At 51.7% G+C, this 16,085-nt stretch overlaps 1 protein-coding gene across 1 annotated transcript; it reads left to right on the top strand.

The window, feature by feature from the left end:
- Positions 1-2,550: 2,550 nt before the first annotated feature.
- On the top strand, positions 2,551-6,966 carry BAMBI (BMP and activin membrane bound inhibitor). Its single transcript, XM_004599008.2, has 3 exons — positions 2,551-2,742; positions 5,495-5,782; positions 6,192-6,966. Exons 1-3 carry the CDS (start codon positions 2,667-2,669, stop codon positions 6,608-6,610), a joined length of 783 nt encoding a protein of 260 aa, XP_004599065.2. The 5' UTR covers positions 2,551-2,666; the 3' UTR covers positions 6,611-6,966.
- Positions 6,967-16,085: the final 9,119 nt, after the last annotated feature.

Genomic DNA, 16,085 nt, shown 5'->3' with positions numbered 1-16,085 from the left:
TCTGTTAAAAAAAGAATGTATTCCAGTGGTATGTAGTAATTATATGGTACTTGTCAGGGATAGATCACATTTAGAAAGTGGTGGTCACAAAATAAAGCTGTCCCCATGTCTAATTGTTCCAGTTTTGTCAAGGAGACCTCCTTTTCTGCTCCTTGGTATAGCTTGTTTCCAGGTGTATGTTCAGAATCCCCTTTATAAGAAATGGGAATGTTGGTTATGGATTTTGTGATTTAAATTTCAAAGGACAATAGACTTTTACTTGTTTTCCCTATAGTTATTAACCTACCCACAGGAAAATCATAACCGAATTATGGACAGAGCACAAGTAAAATTCGTTCGAGAAGCAATTCGCCTTAAAAAGTATTAAATTGAATTTAAATTGTCGCCTATTCACTCAACTATTGATATGTCTCGTACTTTGCATATATCCCTAAACCAATTTTGATTTTTCCACATTGATTTGAACACTCTCATTCACTTAGCTGGAAAGACCGCGTCTGCCCCAAAGCCATTAGATCAATGGCAGACTGGTCTCTCTTAAAGCTAATTTGTAGTCATTTGGAACATTTGCCCATTAATAATAAAAACCAAGAGGAGTTGAAATCACTATCTGAGGAACAGAGCCCAAGTTCTTCTTCCAGACGGTATCTGGAACAAACAAACAAAAAGCATATAATGCAGAGTGACAAATGACTTCGTAGAACCTAAGTCTAGTTTGGGCCCTTTGAGACACAAGTAAAAGAGCTTTTAGCAAAAAAAAAACGGGGACTTTAGAGCTTCCTGCACTGGCTGCAGCGCAGAATCTAAGCAAGGGGCAGGGGCACAGCAAATTCAGCCACAGCCTGCGGGGCGGCGAGGGGGGCATCCCACGGAGGACGTGGGACCGCCACGGTACCACCTGCACTTCACATCCAGCTTCCTGCTCTTGTGAGCCCTGAGAAGCAGCAGGTAGTGGTCTGAGTGTTTAGGTTCTGCAGTTCCTGGCTCCTGGCTTGGGCCCCAGCTGCTGCGGGAATTTGGGGGAGCCATTTCTTTCTAACTCTCCCTTTCTCTTTTTTGGAAGAGTGGAGCCCGAGGGATGCGAATTCTCTGGCTATACAACGGACACCCTTGCCACTGTTGTCATTGTCTCTTGGCAGACAGCATGCAACTGCCCTGCGGCTCTGAGTTTGTATAGTTTTTTGGGGGGGGGAAATGAATCAGCGACCCAGAAGGCAAGAATCTAATCAGTCCAGCCCAGTTTGTCTACAGGGCCGACTCTCAGGTCCACTTGGAGAGATCCACTGCACTACAGCTCCGTGTCTCAGTCCGTCCCTCCCTTGCTTCACAAGCTTTCGCACATCACCCAGTCCCCTGCAGGGGTGACCTGCTAACCCGACCTGGCGCGCAGCTCCTGCTGAAGGGAGCCCCTCGGGACTGCAGGCTCCATAGCAGGGGAAGACTTGACTGAGCCAGGCCATCCTTCCTCATAGAAGCATTTTGGACGCGAGGCAGTTCAACTTTCCTGCCTCGACAATCGGGCTTGCATCCCCAACCAATCCCCTCCTGCAACTCCCCACGACTTAACAAGGTCAAACGTAATAGGACCTTTGTTTCTGCAGACCTTGGGACTTCTCCTATCTTCCCCCTTTCCTTCTTGCAAACGTGAGGAGGTCCCCCCCTTCCCCCCCTCTCACACACACACACACACACACACACACACACACACACGCCGGTCGCCCCCTCGGGCCCCTCATAAATGAATGAGGCTCTCAGGCCCCGGCCCGGCGGCGGGGCTGATATCGATCAGCGCCGGCCAGTGTGTTTGCCTGCGATTGTTTGGGGGCTGCTTAATTGAGTGTCAGGCCCGGCCAGCGTCGTCTTGCTGGCGCCGGGAGCTTTTGGATTTGCTAATTTTCGTGAAGCGTCTCCGGCCGGCTCCCCGGCCCCTAGTGTCTACCCTGGAGTAGCCAGCAGCTCCCGGGCCTCCACGGCTCTCGTCTGTCTGGGGCTTTATTGATCCTCTGCCTCGGCGGCTCGAGGGGGGAGAAGGAGCGCTGCGGGAGGCAGGGAGGACAGAAGGGCAGGCAGCGGACCCTCCTCTACCCCCTTTCCCGTTGCCACGCACGCCTCACGCCCGGGGTAGGCAACCCAGCCCCGGGTCGGGGGCGTGAAGGAGGCCACGGTCGGCTCGAGGCTGGGCTGCGAGCGTCTGAGGGTGCAGGCTGCGGGACGTCCACTCCGGGGTCCCCGCGCGTCCAGCAGGCCGGGGGCGCGCGGGCTTCCGCCAGGGGGAGCGCGGGGGACGCCGGCGGCCCGAAGAGGCCGGTGCCAGTGGCCGCCGCGCGCATCGCTGTCCGGCCCGCCCCTGCCCAGTCCGGCCGCCAATCGGACAGCGCCGGGGCGGGCCCGGGGCGGAGCGCCGCGGCTCGGGGCCTCCCGCGCGGGGCGCTATTTGAGGCGCGCCGCGGCGCTGGCCGCGGCTGGGCCGGGGGTTCGTTCGCGGGGTGCGAGCTGGCGGCGGGGCCCGGCGGCGCTCCTGGAGCTCGGCCTGCTGCGTGAGGCCCGCGGCGGCCAGCGTCCCAGCGCGCCCCATGCTGCGGCCGCCGCCCGGCCCCTCCTCGCCCCGGCGCTGACGGCGGCCCGGAGCCGAGCGCGGCGCGCCCCGGGGCTGGGGGCGGGCGTCCATGGAGCGCCACTCCAGTTACTTCTTCGTCTGGCTGCAGCTGGAGCTCTGCGCCATGGCTGTGCTGCTCACCAAAGGTAAGTGCCGCGCGGGGCGCGGGGAGCCGGCTGCCCCGGGCTCGCCCGGTCCCAAGCCGGCCCCCTGTGTGTACTCGCGGCTGTCTCGGGGGGCTGTCCCGGGGTCTGAGTATGTGCGTGTATATGTGCTGTGTCTCTAGGCGTGTGTGAACCTGGCTGTGTGTCCCTGGACCCGTGTGTGTGTCGTGTGTCTCCATCAGTGTATGCCTGCGTGTCCCTGGGCCCGTGTGCGTGCCCGTGTCTATCTCTTGTACGTGTTTGCGTGTCTGGACCCGTGTGTGTATGTCTCCATCAGTGTGTGCGTGTCTCGACCCGTGCGTGTGTGTGCTCGCGTTGCTACCTCTCCTATCTCGGTATGTGTTTGAGTGTCCCTGACCTGTGTGTGTGTGTGCCTCCATCAGTGTGTGGCTGCGTGTTCGTGGACGTGTATGCGTGATTATCTCGTGGGTCTCAGTCAGTGTGGGAGTCTGTTTCGGAGTGTCCTTCGGAGTGTGTCTAGGTGTGCCATTGGCCGAGCCAGAGGATCCTCCAGGGTGTGGTGTGTCTCGGGGCTGTGGCTCCGCTGCCCACGCACCCTGGACTTGGAGAAGACAGTGAGTGAGTCCCCTTTTCTCCCCAGGTTTCGCCTTCCCCCTTGCCCACTCCTAGACTCCGAGAGCCCTTTGGTGAAAGGGTGCTTTTTTCTCTCTAAATAGGAAGCGTTTCCTAGCCCGTTTCACCCCCCACCTTTCTCTAATTGCTATGTAGCAGGCATGAGGTTAAAGGATCAGCTACCCCGGCGAGGGTGATGTGCTACAGTATTTATTTATTTTGGAAGGAAGGGTGTAATTAACCCTAAATAACAGCCCTGCGCGTCGCCGAGGGCAGCCTGCTGCCCTATCAAAGGCCGGCCGAGCGGGAGGGACGGGCTGACGCGAAGTGGCGGAGACCGAAACTGTGAGCCTGATAATGATAGCATTAGGGGATCAGACGGCGCGAAGCCTGCCGTGGCTCCCCGTAGCCATCTTGACGAAAGCAGACATTTTTCTGTATTCACCACGTCCAGGAAGCAGCAAAGGGGGCACACAGGAGCATTGTTCTGTGCTTCTGAGCCCTGGCCTTCAGCGGGCCCAGAAACTTCCAGGAAGCGGCAGAAATGCACTTTGAAGCCAGTTAACACAAGCAGCCATTCTCTGGCTCCGTGTTTTTTTTTTAAATTATTATTTCTTTTTTAAGCCGATGTTTGACCTTTCCCAGTTACTTATCCCAGCATTTCACAGATGAACGTGTTTTCGGTCCTGGCAGAGCAGCTCTGTAAACGGGGACACGCCACTGCGAGGCTGCTGGCTCTCCTGTGAATTTGCCTTGCCTCGGGTTGGGGGCCGAGTCTGCCTCAGGCGGTGAGCTTTAGGCAGACAGCCTGGAAAGGGGGCAAGCAGAGAAGTTGGGGAGAGCAGGGGCTGAGCAAATCAGAGGGTTCCACGTGCACTGGTCTGGAATTTGGAGAGAAAATTCAATGAGACACCTTAATCAGCAGATGAGTAGGGTCGAGTGAAGGTTGGAGGGTCTGGAAGGCCGCTGGAGGCATGCGGTGGAGGAGCCTCCTGCCTGTGTTTGCAGCGGCTGGGGCATCCAGGGTTGGGGGAGGGGCAGCGGTCACTGGAGGAGCCAGGTTACCCCGACAGGAAGCTGCTGGGCCAGCCTGTCACGGGAGACTCCCCCAGCCCAGCAGCGCACAGAATCAGTTTTTATAAAGGAAACTTGTAATCACTTCCTGTTGGGGAAGTTGAGGTTTCCTTTACGGGGGTTTTCATTCAAGCCGCGGAAGACTTTTTAACCCCCTGTTACATCCCTTGTCGAGTGACAGGGCATGCTGGGGTGGGAGTCGGAGGAGAAGTTAGCCCTTGTGTTGCGTGCCTCCCACCCCCCTTCCCATTTTTATGGCTTTCCATTTGGGCCCAACGAAATTGACTTTGGCAAGCAAGCCACTAATTGTAAAGTGCCTGGTTCCTGTTTTACAATACCCCAACTAAAAGCTCCTCTTTGGGGCAGGATCTTTACTGGCCTAAGTTTGCCTTTTTGGAGAAGTTGCAAATGGCTGCCAGTTTCCTAGTTTTCAGACCTGACCTCAGCGATTTCTAGATTGTTGTGTTTCTGGTTAATAACTTTATAAGGTGTTAGCTCAAGCTCTTAAATCCTGGCATGGTCCTTCGGGATAGTAAACAATTCAGTAGTTCCGATCAAATATTTATACTGACAAAAATGTTAAAAAGCCTAAAGTTCTGCTATTGTATGGTCTGCTAGGGTCAGAATGGATACAGTTTTTCTTGAAAACAAAAAGTGCCCCTTTCCCTCCAAAGATTGGCTTAACTTATTTGAGAGAGTGAGTTAGAGAGCCAGCGTTCCCATGCACTGATTGAGCCTGGGACTCCACTGGGGTCTCCCGTGTGGGTAGTAGTAAACAGGGTCCCCAAGCACTTGGGCCATCCTTGGCTGCTTCTGAAGGCTCATCATTGGGGAGCTGGATCAGGGACCTTGGGGGTGCCAGCGTTGCAGGGCACCTCGCCCTGGGCTTTTGCAGCCTGCATAGCCTGGTCTGCCAGCCTGATGGTAGTAGCTCTGTGTGTGTGTGTGTGTGTGTGTGTGTGTGTGTGTGTGTGTGTGTAGGCTGACCCAGGGTATAGCCTGCTGTGCTGGCCTGATGGTAGTTGTTCTGTGTGTGTGTGTGTGTGTGTGTGTAGGCTGACCCAGGGCTGACAGTGCTGCTTTGCAGGTGAGATCCGCTGCTACTGTGATGCTGCTCACTGCGTGGCGACTGGCTACATGTGCAAGTCAGAGCTGAGCGCCTGCTTCTCCCGACCGCTGGATCCTCAGAACACAAACTCCCCCCTTAGCCACGGCTGCCTGGACTCTGTCGCCAGCACAGCCGACGTGTGCCAAGCCAAACAGACGCACAACCACTCCGGCACCAGCGTGCCCACATTGGAATGCTGTCATGAGGACATGTGCAATTACAGAGGCTTGCATGATGTCCTCCCTGCACCCAGGGGAGAGGCCCCAGGTAGGTGGGGCAGCTGCAGCCACGCTGTGTGTGTGTGTCTGTCTGTCGATTCTGTCGCTAATGGGATTAGAGACAGGGGAGAGGCCCATTTCTCTTTGAGTGCCTTTTATGTCTGCATGAGCATTTGCTGTCTGCAGAAGAGGTCTGGCCCATTGTTTTCAACATTTGGAAGACCGTAAGAGACCATTCTTTCTCAATCTGTAAACACATGTGTCTGGGAAGGGGTCCCTTCTCCGGATGGCATTTGTGAGACTGATTGATCCAGTTTTCTTTCCCAATCACGTGGATGGCCTTGGGAGGGCCTCCCTTGTTCCACACGAGTGGGGATGAGGAGAACCCCGGATAGACAGAGTGGGGATGAGGAGGACCCCGGATAGACAGCCTCATGGTTTCGCTTGTGCTGCTCTAGGTGCCAGCGGCAGGTACCAGCACGACGGCAACAGGAACCTGCTGAGCAAGGTGCAGGAGCTGAGCTCGTCCAAGGAGCTGTGGTTCCGCGCTGCGGTGATCGCCGTGCCCATCGCGGGTGGCCTCATCCTCGTGCTGCTCATCATGCTGGCCCTGAGGATGCTGCGCAGCGAGAACAAGAGACTGCGGGACCAGCGGCAGCAGATGCTGTCACGGCTGCACTACAGCTTCCACGGACACCACTCGAAAAAAGGCCAGGTGGCCAAGCTGGACCTGGAGTGCATGGTGCCGGTCAGCGGGCATGAGAACTGCTGCCTGACCTGCGACAGACTGAGGCACGGAGACCTGCGCAGCGAGAAGGTCCTGTCCCTTGTGCACTGGGGCATGTGCAGCGGGCACGGCAAGCTGGAATTTGTATGACGGGGGCCCCACCCGGCGCACTCGCTGACGCCGGCTTCTGCTGGGACAGGCGCACTTTACAAGAGTCACCTTGGAGAGATGGCAGGCCCCTGCCCGCCACCAAGGAGACCTGGGGGACTCCTCCGGAAGGATTATTTGCACAGCCTGGAGATGTAGTGTTGGCTTGAAAATGACCACAACCTTAAAAAAATAAAATAAAAAAGTGAAGTGGAGCCGCTGTACACGCTGTTAGCAGGGTTGTTCACGGTAGTGGGAACCGAGTGCTTCTGTCAACTATACAGGTGTGCCCTGGGCGCTCTGACACCCTGCCTTAGTGTAAAGATTTTGAAAAAAAAAAAAAAAATATATATATATATATGTATTGTTTGAAGTTTAATGGTGTCTTTCGTGTCGGAGTGCGCATCTGCGATGAGAGTGGAGATGTGTCTGTCGCTGCTCTCTGCTTGAGGCTGCAGCCCGCCAGCCAGCACTTGCAATGCACGCTCTTAGCAGTGGCAGGGGGGGAGGAGGGGATTCTCTGAGAACACCGTGTTATTGCAAGGCTCACTTTTTTGGTTTTTTGCTAAGTTGGCTCAGCATAAGTAATGTTTATTAACTTGTGTTTATCAAGCTGTTTTGGAAAAACTGTTGAACATACGTGAGCTCTGCTGGAAGAGAAAATAAAATAAAACCCAATTAATTTTTTTCCAAGCAAGATTAAATGTTTTGGGCCCCCCGAATTGGGCAGATTTTTGTTGTACAACAATCCCAGTTTTCAAACCTAATTTTTTGGGCATGTTATGCTTTTATTTAGAAACTGCTTTCAACGAGAAGTAGATGCTGATTGAAAGTCAGATATGACTGGGTTTCTCACCGTTAAAAGCTCCTTTTGATTAATACAAGCGAGTAGGATATTGGTGCTAGCTAGTAAGGACCACAGCTAAGTAAGAGCTGAATCTTCCTGTGTGGCGTTAAGCAGCCAACCTGCACTTAAACCTGGGTCACGTTCATGTGGTTTTCCATCAGGTAGATCCTGATTATGTTATGAGAATAATTTGTTGCCAAGGATTTTTTTCTTAATTCTTCTGTATGTTTGAGGTATTTGCTTAAAAATTAACCCATGGCCTACGTATTGGAATATGCAGTTTTCTTTACAGATTTTTCGGATATACTTTCTTAAGATGCATGTATTTTGCCTGAAAGAGTGACAGAAAGAGAGGGAGAGACAGAGATCTCCTATTTGCTGATTTACTTCTCAAATGGTTGCATTGGTCAGAGCTGAGCTGATCTGAAGCTGGGAGACGGAGCTTCTTCCAAGTCTCTGACACGGGTGCAGGGGCCCAAGGCCTTGGCTCATCCTTTGCTGACTTCCTCGGTGTATGAGCAGGGAACTGGATCTGAAGTGGAGCAGTGGGTCATACCCAAAGGGACGCGGGCACTGCAGGCAGAAGAGTAGCACGCAGAGCCACAACACTGGCCCCTGACATGTTTACTAGACTAGTTAATGAGCCGAGTCCTTTTGACAAAAGTAATCATATTCAGGGAAGAATCTAACGTGAAAAGAAGTACCTGGATTATTAAACGCATAGTGAACCTATGTCCCCCAACAAACCTGGCTACAGCATGAATGCGCGTTTTTATAAACGATAGCATTTGTGCTGTGATTTTGGGGGCCAACTGCTCTTGTCTGCAAAGTATAAAAGATGCTCAGTCTTCCACGTGGCTGTGTTTGAGGGAGCCGAAGACGATCCTGGCTCTTCAGACCTGTGTGCAGGTGACGCTTGATCAAAAACGTGATGGCTGGAGAGACTCCAACCGTAGACTGCACTCTGGTTCTGGTCCGTCTCGAGAGGGGGAGACTTGGCTCAGCACCCCAACCCTGGTTCCTCATCAGCCTTTGGAAGGGGTGTGTGTGTGTGTGTGTGTGTGTGTGCAAGCAAGCATTCCTTCCAAGCTCTGGTTGGCTAGGAACTCAGCGAGGCCCTGGAAGAAGCATCGGGGCAGAAGGAAAAGCCAGCTGCTGGGCCTGGTGCATGTGGTCACGCGTGTTAACAGGTCAGGGCCAGCTGTCTTCCTGCTTCTGTGCCGTACTGGCTTGCCTCCTGTCCCCAACTCCCCAGCCCCACGGTCTTGGGTCTTGGGTGTCTGGGGCTCCGGTTGCAGCTGCATCCTAGCTCAACCTGCCCCTATCTTGCGCCAAGCTCCCTCTTTGAGGAGCATTCATTTCATACTTAAATGTGTGCTCAGCAAGCACTCTGCAAGCCGAGTCTGCATGGGCTCGAGTCTGCATGGGCTCTGGCAACCCAAAGGGCGGGACACAGCCTCCTCTGCTTTGCACCGACCATCCTCTACTTTGCTAGGACCCATGGAATGGCTTTGCTCATTCTGACATGTCCATACAAGGTGGACTCTCCATGAAAAGCTTCCTGCACCAAAAAGAAAAAAAAAAAATCTTTGTAAATGGAAATTTGAACCAAAGCAAGTGGGACCACAAACTTGCCAGACTTTTCTGTACCTGCCCGTTGGGCAACACGAGTGTGTTGCACATGGTTTTCTGTGATTTTTTTTTTGGTCTCCTCTGCGTGGCTCAGGAGCTTCCTGGCAGTTGACTGGCATGTCTCTAATTTCTGCTGTGCTGATTTTATTAAAAACACGGCACCACAGGGGGGTTGACCTTCTAAAATACCAAACATGTCTGCCTTTGCAAATCACAGAGCTCTCGTCAGTCTGGTTTCAATACGGCTTGATTATAGGCGGAACGCTTGAAAGCAGTGGCTGCTGGTGTGGTCACGCTGGCGCTGGCCTTGCTGGGGGCAACACAACTTTTTTATCCCTCACATCTCAGTAATCTTGGAGTGAACTAGAATATTCAGTTTAAGTTGAGAGCTTGTGCCCATTGTTACACAAGGGCTGTTTTTATAGTTCAGATCTCTGCCAGTGTGAGATTTGCAGAACTGCAGGTAGGTCTAGCATCTAGAATGTTCCTTCTCAATGTGCTGCATTTAGCTTCTCACACCTGCTAAATATGTCTGTTTGTCATCGTCTAAGATGTTTAAGTTTTATTTGTGGGGCTGGTGCAGTGGCATAGCATCGTCCCGGCTGCTGCAACAGGAGAGAGTGGGAGGGGGAGTTCTCCTATTGCTGATTCGCTCCCCAGATGGCCCCAACGGCCTCACCCAGTCCTGTGGAAGTCAGGAGCTTCATCCGGGTCTGCTGTGTGGGTACACGGGCCCAATCACTTGGGCCATCCTCTGCTGCTTTCCCAGGTGCGTAAGGAAGCTGGATGGGAAGTGGAGCAGCAGGTTCATGATCCCTTGCCCCTGTGGGATGCCAGCACTGTAGGCAGTGTCACAGTGCTGCTTCGCCCTCCCCCCTTATTTCTGTATTTGAGATACGGATATTCCTTTAAAAACTTGAACTGGTAGAGATGACTGTTATCCAAGGAGTGTAGTGTGCTCACACATCATGTTTCTGTGTGGCTTGAGCAGTGTTTGTCCCATGGATGCCTTTGGACCCAATGCAGCTCTCCATGACACCTGCTGCCTACAAGTTCCACCACTGCATTTGGGGACTTTGCAAATGCAAGGATTGGGAAGGGAGCTGGTTAGTGAAAAATCATCAAAATAGACGAAATGGATTTAGTTACTAACTCCTTAGTGAGTCAGGGTGACAGTTACAGTGGGAAAACAAGGTGAACTGCAGACAGCAAACTCGCCCCTCTGTTCTTTCTACCCCTTTCTCACATCCACGTTGCTCTCAATCTGTTGATTTTAAAAGGCGAGAATGTGAGACTTAGTGAATTGGATGAAATTACACTTTCTCACAAATTCTGCCAAGTCTTGGTTTGGGGTGCCGTTTGTATTCTGCACACATCCTTGTTAATGTGCGTATACCCCCTGGTTTTGCAGTGGGTCAGCAGCTGGTGTGCTATTCCAGCTATGTGGAGATAGGACCAAAGGCAGCTGAGCTGAGCTTTAGCAGATAGGGGTTTGCCCTCTTGCTCCCCAAGGGGTCTGCTCTTTAGGGTTTTCCAACTATTTATTGCCAGGGAAGGCTTAGCAGCCAGCTCTGCTTCTGCAGACTTCCCCCATTCTCTCTGGGTAACTGGAAAGACGCTGATAAGGAATCCCTAGGCAAGCAGTCAGATACTATCTCAAGGCATCTGTCATTCCTACAGACTTCTAGGAGACTGCTCCGACCCAGGAGCCAATGGGGACACAGCCCTCAGGGGCCTCTGGCAGATGGTGTTAAGCTACCTGTTTCTGGTCGGTAAGTCTGATGTTGAACTGGGCAGCTATGGGGAAGGACAGACTGGTAATCATTTACAGCATGAGGGGGGTGTGTGTGTGTGTGTGTGTGTGTGTATGTGTGTGTGTGTGTATGTGTGTGTATGTGTATGTGTGTGTGTGTGTATGTGTGTGTATGTGTGTGTATGTGTGTGTGTATGTGTGTGTGTATGTGTGTGTATGTGTGTATGTATGTGTGTGTGTGTGTATGTGTATGTGTGTGTATGTGTGTGTGTATGTGTGTGTGTGTGTGTGTGTGTGAGAGTGAGATGCTCACCTGATACATTGTGCCATTCTGGAATAACTTGATGTTGAATAGCTTTCAAGTCCGTGGGAAGTCAGCTCTTTGTTTGTAGGCATGGGAAGACTAAGTGAGGGTGATACATTAATAAACCGAGAGGCTGTTGTGTAAAATTTGCTCTGAGAGATCTCGGGGTACCAACCTAGTGGAACAAAAGTGGTTGGAGCAATGAAAACCAAGAGGAACACACAAAGCTCTTTATTACCAGTCTCTTCCTGCTGGAATTTCCCCAGGGAGCAGATGAAGACAGTGGAAAAACACCACACTTGCAAAGGCTGTTTCTTCCTTTTTTTTTTTTTTTTTTTGACAATTTATTTATTTATTTGAAAGTCAGAGTTACAGAGAGAGTGGGAAAGACAGGGAGAGAAATCATCCAACTGCTGGTTTACTTCCCAGATGGCTGCAGTGGCTGGAGGGGCTTCTTGAGGTCTCCCATGCGGGTACAGAGGCCCAAGGCTTTGAGGCATTTTCTGCTGCTTTTCCAGGTTCATCAGCAGGGAGCTGGATGGGAAGAGAGGCAGAGTTCATATGGCGTACTAGCGTTGCAGGGGTGGGGTGACTTAACATGCTGTGTCACAATGCCAACCCGGGTTTCTTTTTTACACTGTGGAAGCCCACACCAGTGCATGTGGATGTGTGTTAGAACCCACAGGTTTTAGCACATAGGTTTCCTTGGCAAATGGGCAGCACTCATGTGGCTCTGGAGTCCATTGGGGGCCTCCGAGTGGGCAGCAGCTGTGACCTGTCACTTGTGTGCATTTTCACAATCCTCCCTGTACTTGGGTCACCAGTAAATAAACAAGCACTGCCTTCTAACTGCCAGCGTCCCCAGAGGACACTCAGCTTCAAACTCAGAACTGATCCATCTATCTATCTATCTATTTGCAAGGCCTCATATTTCATCTGCCACCCTTTCCCCATTGGTGGGTGCAAGGGCCCAAGGGCATGGTCCAGCCTCTGCTGCTTTCCCAGGGACATTAGTGGAGAGCTGGACTGGAAGCGGAGCTGCCAGGACTCCCACTGGCATTCTGATGTCAAATGCTGGCTGGCATCACAGGCAGTGGCTTAAGGCCTCGCATTGCACGGTTGTATGTTATTAAACTGTATTCTTGTTTGAAAAGTAATTATTTCATAGAGAGCACTGACTAACAAAAAGTAAATAAAAACAACACTGATGTTTGTGTAGGGTTGATCATTCATGACTTTCCAATTCTTGTATTGCTTCTAGTGTCTTTTAATCTTACATTTTTAAAATATTGTACAGACATAAATAGATTTTCTAGGATCTTTGGTTCAAACTGATGTCAACCTTTGTTAAAAGTGTGAATAAGTATGGTGAGTGCTTAATGCAGGGTTTCTTATTGTTTTTTCTTTTTTTTTAAGGATTATTTATTTATTTGAAAGGCAGAGTTAAGAGACACAGAGAGATCTTCCATTCACTGGGTCGCTCCTCAAATGTCCACAATGGTTGGAGCTGGGCTGGGCTGCAGTCAGGGGCCAGGAGCTTCTTACCAGTCTTGTGGGTGCAGGGAACCCAGCACTTGGGTCATCCTTTGCTGCCTTCCCAGGAGCGCCAGCAGGGAGCTGAACTGAAAATGTAGCAGCCAGGCTCACATGGGATTGTGGCACTTCAGTGCCAGCAGTGTTTAAGATACCACCCGGGATGCCCAAGTCTCATTTCAGAGTGCCAGGGTTTGGGTCTTGACTCCTGCGCTTTCTCATCCAGCTTCCAGCTCACACACACTCCGGGAGGCAGCGGCAGCTGATGGCTCTAGGACTTGAATTCCTTCCTGGATTAATTGCAACCTCCTGGTGTTGACTTGGCACAGCGCCATCCGGCATGTGGGGAGTGAACCAACTGGATGGCAGCTTTCTTTCTTGCTCTATCCCCCTGCCTTTCAAGCAAATAAAATAAATGTTGAAAATGATGATAAGTATGGAAAACAAAAACCCTACTAATCTAAACGCAACCATGTGGCCATTATCTCAAAACGTAGATTGCTAGGTGTGGGACAGGAAAAAGTCTCCTGAAGACCCAGCTTGGCATTTATGGTGCTTGATTGGCGGTGTGGTCTCTGGGACAGTTCCCATCTGGCCACCAATTTCACAGGCTGGATGGAGCAAGGAGGTGGCGCCAGGGGTAGGAGACAGGATCCTGACACTTGACTGTCAAGCAGATCTCCTAGGGCCTGGACTGTGACAAGCACTCCAGCTGGACAATAAAACCCAGCAGCCTTAAACACAGAGCTTAGCCACAGGAGGCTGTTCCTCCGCATTTGTATGCAAATTGGGGTGAGCAGTTAACAGGTGGCTTTGAAATGCTCAATTTGTTTGTCTCAACCTGGGAAGAAGCCCCAAGCTTTTCTACACGGACGAAAAGATTTATGAACTAGTGTTCAAGACTCAGGTTGAGTTGGACCCCGGATATCTGTTGATTCAGAGGAGTTTCAACAGGCAGAACAACCGAGGTTTCTTGCACCAGCTGGAAAGGGGGAGGGGAGAGCAGCTCTTGGCTTCCGACTCCTGCTGAGTGGGCAGCACGCACTCCTGGAAAGGGGAGGAAATTCTGTTTTCAGAAAGCTATCACTTAACAGCCTCTCTTCTGGAAACATAGTAACAGACTTTCATGTTTTTGCCTCACATTCATTCCTGGGACAATTCACCACCCTCCTTAGCCTATGGCAGGATTTGTCATGAGGTGTTGGCTGGGTTATAAGGCATGCTTCCCCCAAGAGCTCTCCCTAATGTTTTCGTGGTCTCAGGGCCACATTTGTAGGGTTTGGCCTCCAGGGATCTGGGTTCAAGTTCAGACTCGGCCTGTTGCTAGTGATGGGACCCGAGGCCAATGATGTGCTCACCTCCTCCGTATGGGATTAGTAATACAATGGGTACGGGGTTGTTGAGAGGTTGAAGTGGAGAAGGCCAGTGAGGACTCAGCGTAGAGTTGACGAACAGGTGGAGGGTGTCTGGGTGGACAGGTGAAGGGTAACTGTGGTGGCTTCACAGCTGGAAGAAGTAGACTTTAGCCAGATGAAAAACTCCAGTCTCATTTTGCATTTTTATGCATGGCTTTAGCATCCTTGGCTGAACTCGGTATGTTTTTGTTTCGCCCAAGAGAGAAGGGAAACTCTCTGTTTTGATTTAAAAATATTACACTGCATTGTCCCCTGTGGGGAAAATGCCATTTATTAGGCTGTGTGATGATGTGGGACAGCAGGGGGCACTCTTCAGAATCAGAACTGGGGAGCAATAATTGAGGGAGTGCTCGGGAAGCCTGCCTCGGAGGGCCAGGGTTCCAGCTCTGCTCCTGATGCCCATGGATGCCCAACCCGGAGGCCATGGGCCATGGCCCCGGTGCATGGATCCCTGCCATCCACGCGGGAGACCTGGATGGAGCTCTGGGCTCAGACCCAACCCCTAAGTGTTGTTTCTTTCTGCCTCTGGCTTCCTCTGTCTCTCTTGATGTTCAAATAAAGGTAACATTTTTTTTTTTGAGAAAGGAGAGAACTGGCATTGTGCGGTTGCACACTGAAATACTGCCTATGAGGGCAACAGTGTATACGGATGCCAGTTTGAGTGCTGGCTGCTCTGCTTCAGGTCTCTCTCCCAGCTCATTGCTCTGGGAAGGCAGCTGAAGAGGACACATGGGACTTGCTTCCCTGAGCTCCCCAAATGTGTGAGACCAGTATTTTCGGAAGCTGTCTGTAACCCCACAAGGAGATGGGATTGGAGCCTAGGGTTTGGGTGAAGTGCTCACGCCAAGGGAAGACCTTCCCCCTCCCCACACTGTGCAACTGCTGGAAACTGCTCTGCACCTCCTTGGCACGGTCTGTGACATCTGAGCCCTGATTTCCTCTCCCTCTGCAAAACAATATAGTAATACCCATGCTATGGTTCTCTGCAGAAATGGAGCGGGTAGCAGTCTTGGTCTAGTCCAGTCTTAATTTGACCCGCAGTCCATCCCACCAGGGAGACTGCCCCGAAGAAATGAAGGTTGAGGGTTGGCCCTTGACCCAGCAGTTCGGACTCCAAGTGCAATGCCTGCATCCCACAGCGGAGCGTCTTGGCCTTGACTTTCACCTCTGCTCTCGATTCAGCTTCTTCAGCTTCGTGCTAACAGTGGCGCCTTGGAGGCAGCGTGTGGTAAGTCAAATCCTTGGGTCTTTGCCTCTCACCATGGGCAATCCAGATCGGGTTTTTGGCTTTCAGCGTCAGCATGACCCAAACCCAGCTGTTGCAGGCATTTGGGGGACTACAGGGTGGAGAAAGCTGTCCTTTTCTCTCTCCCCCCTGTATTTCTTCCTGACTCTCAAATAAAATGAAAAGAAGCACACACTAATTAAGTTCAAATGAAATGGTCATCGGCATAGCTGTAGTTGTTCCTCTGATCTGGTGCCTGTTCCCTACCTCGTTACCACACTGAAGCCAGGTGGCAGGTTTTGAGAAAGCACTGATCTATTGTAAACTTCTTCTAAGAGTGATTGATTTAGAAGGGAGAGAGAGAGAGAATCTCCCCAAGTAGCCATAATGTCTAGGCTGGGACAGACTGAAGCCAGGAGCCAGAATTCCTTCCAGGCCCCACCGATGCGGTTGGCAGAACCCAAGTCCTTGAGCCGTCAACCAGTGCTTCCCAGGCACGTGTGGCCAGAAGCTGGACTTGGAAGCAGAGTGGGACTTGAACCAGGGACTGATGTGCGGTTTGTGTCCCAAGTGCCGGTTTAACTCAGTGTACCACAGTTGCTGCCTCTCTTCTAGGCTGTTAGTCCTCTGTACTCTTAATATATATGTGTGTATGTATGTATTTGAAAGATTAACAGAGAAGAGATGTGACAGAAATGGCCACAATGCCGCAGCTGAACTGATCTGAAGCCAGGTGCCAGGAGCTTCTTCCAGGTCTCCCACGCGGGTG

The sequence above is a fragment of the Ochotona princeps genome, chromosome 10 (assembly GCF_030435755.1).
Source record: "Ochotona princeps isolate mOchPri1 chromosome 10, mOchPri1.hap1, whole genome shotgun sequence".
NCBI classification, from domain to species: domain Eukaryota; kingdom Metazoa; phylum Chordata; class Mammalia; order Lagomorpha; family Ochotonidae; genus Ochotona; species Ochotona princeps.
The sequence above is the reverse complement of the archived record's forward strand: the minus strand, read 5'-3'. Positions and strand labels throughout refer to the sequence as shown.

Excerpts from the sequence above, each read along its gene's own strand:
- BAMBI (XM_004599008.2), top strand. The coding sequence starts at position 2,667 with ATGGAGCGCCACTCCAGTTACTTCTTCGTCTGGCTGCAGCTGGAGCTC. Across the intron at positions 2,743-5,494 it reads GGCTGTGCTGCTCACCAAAG|GTGAGATCCGCTGCTACTGT; the intron begins GTAAGTGCCGCG and ends GCTGCTTTGCAG. Across the intron at positions 5,783-6,191 it reads ACCCAGGGGAGAGGCCCCAG|GTGCCAGCGGCAGGTACCAG; the intron begins GTAGGTGGGGCA and ends GTGCTGCTCTAG.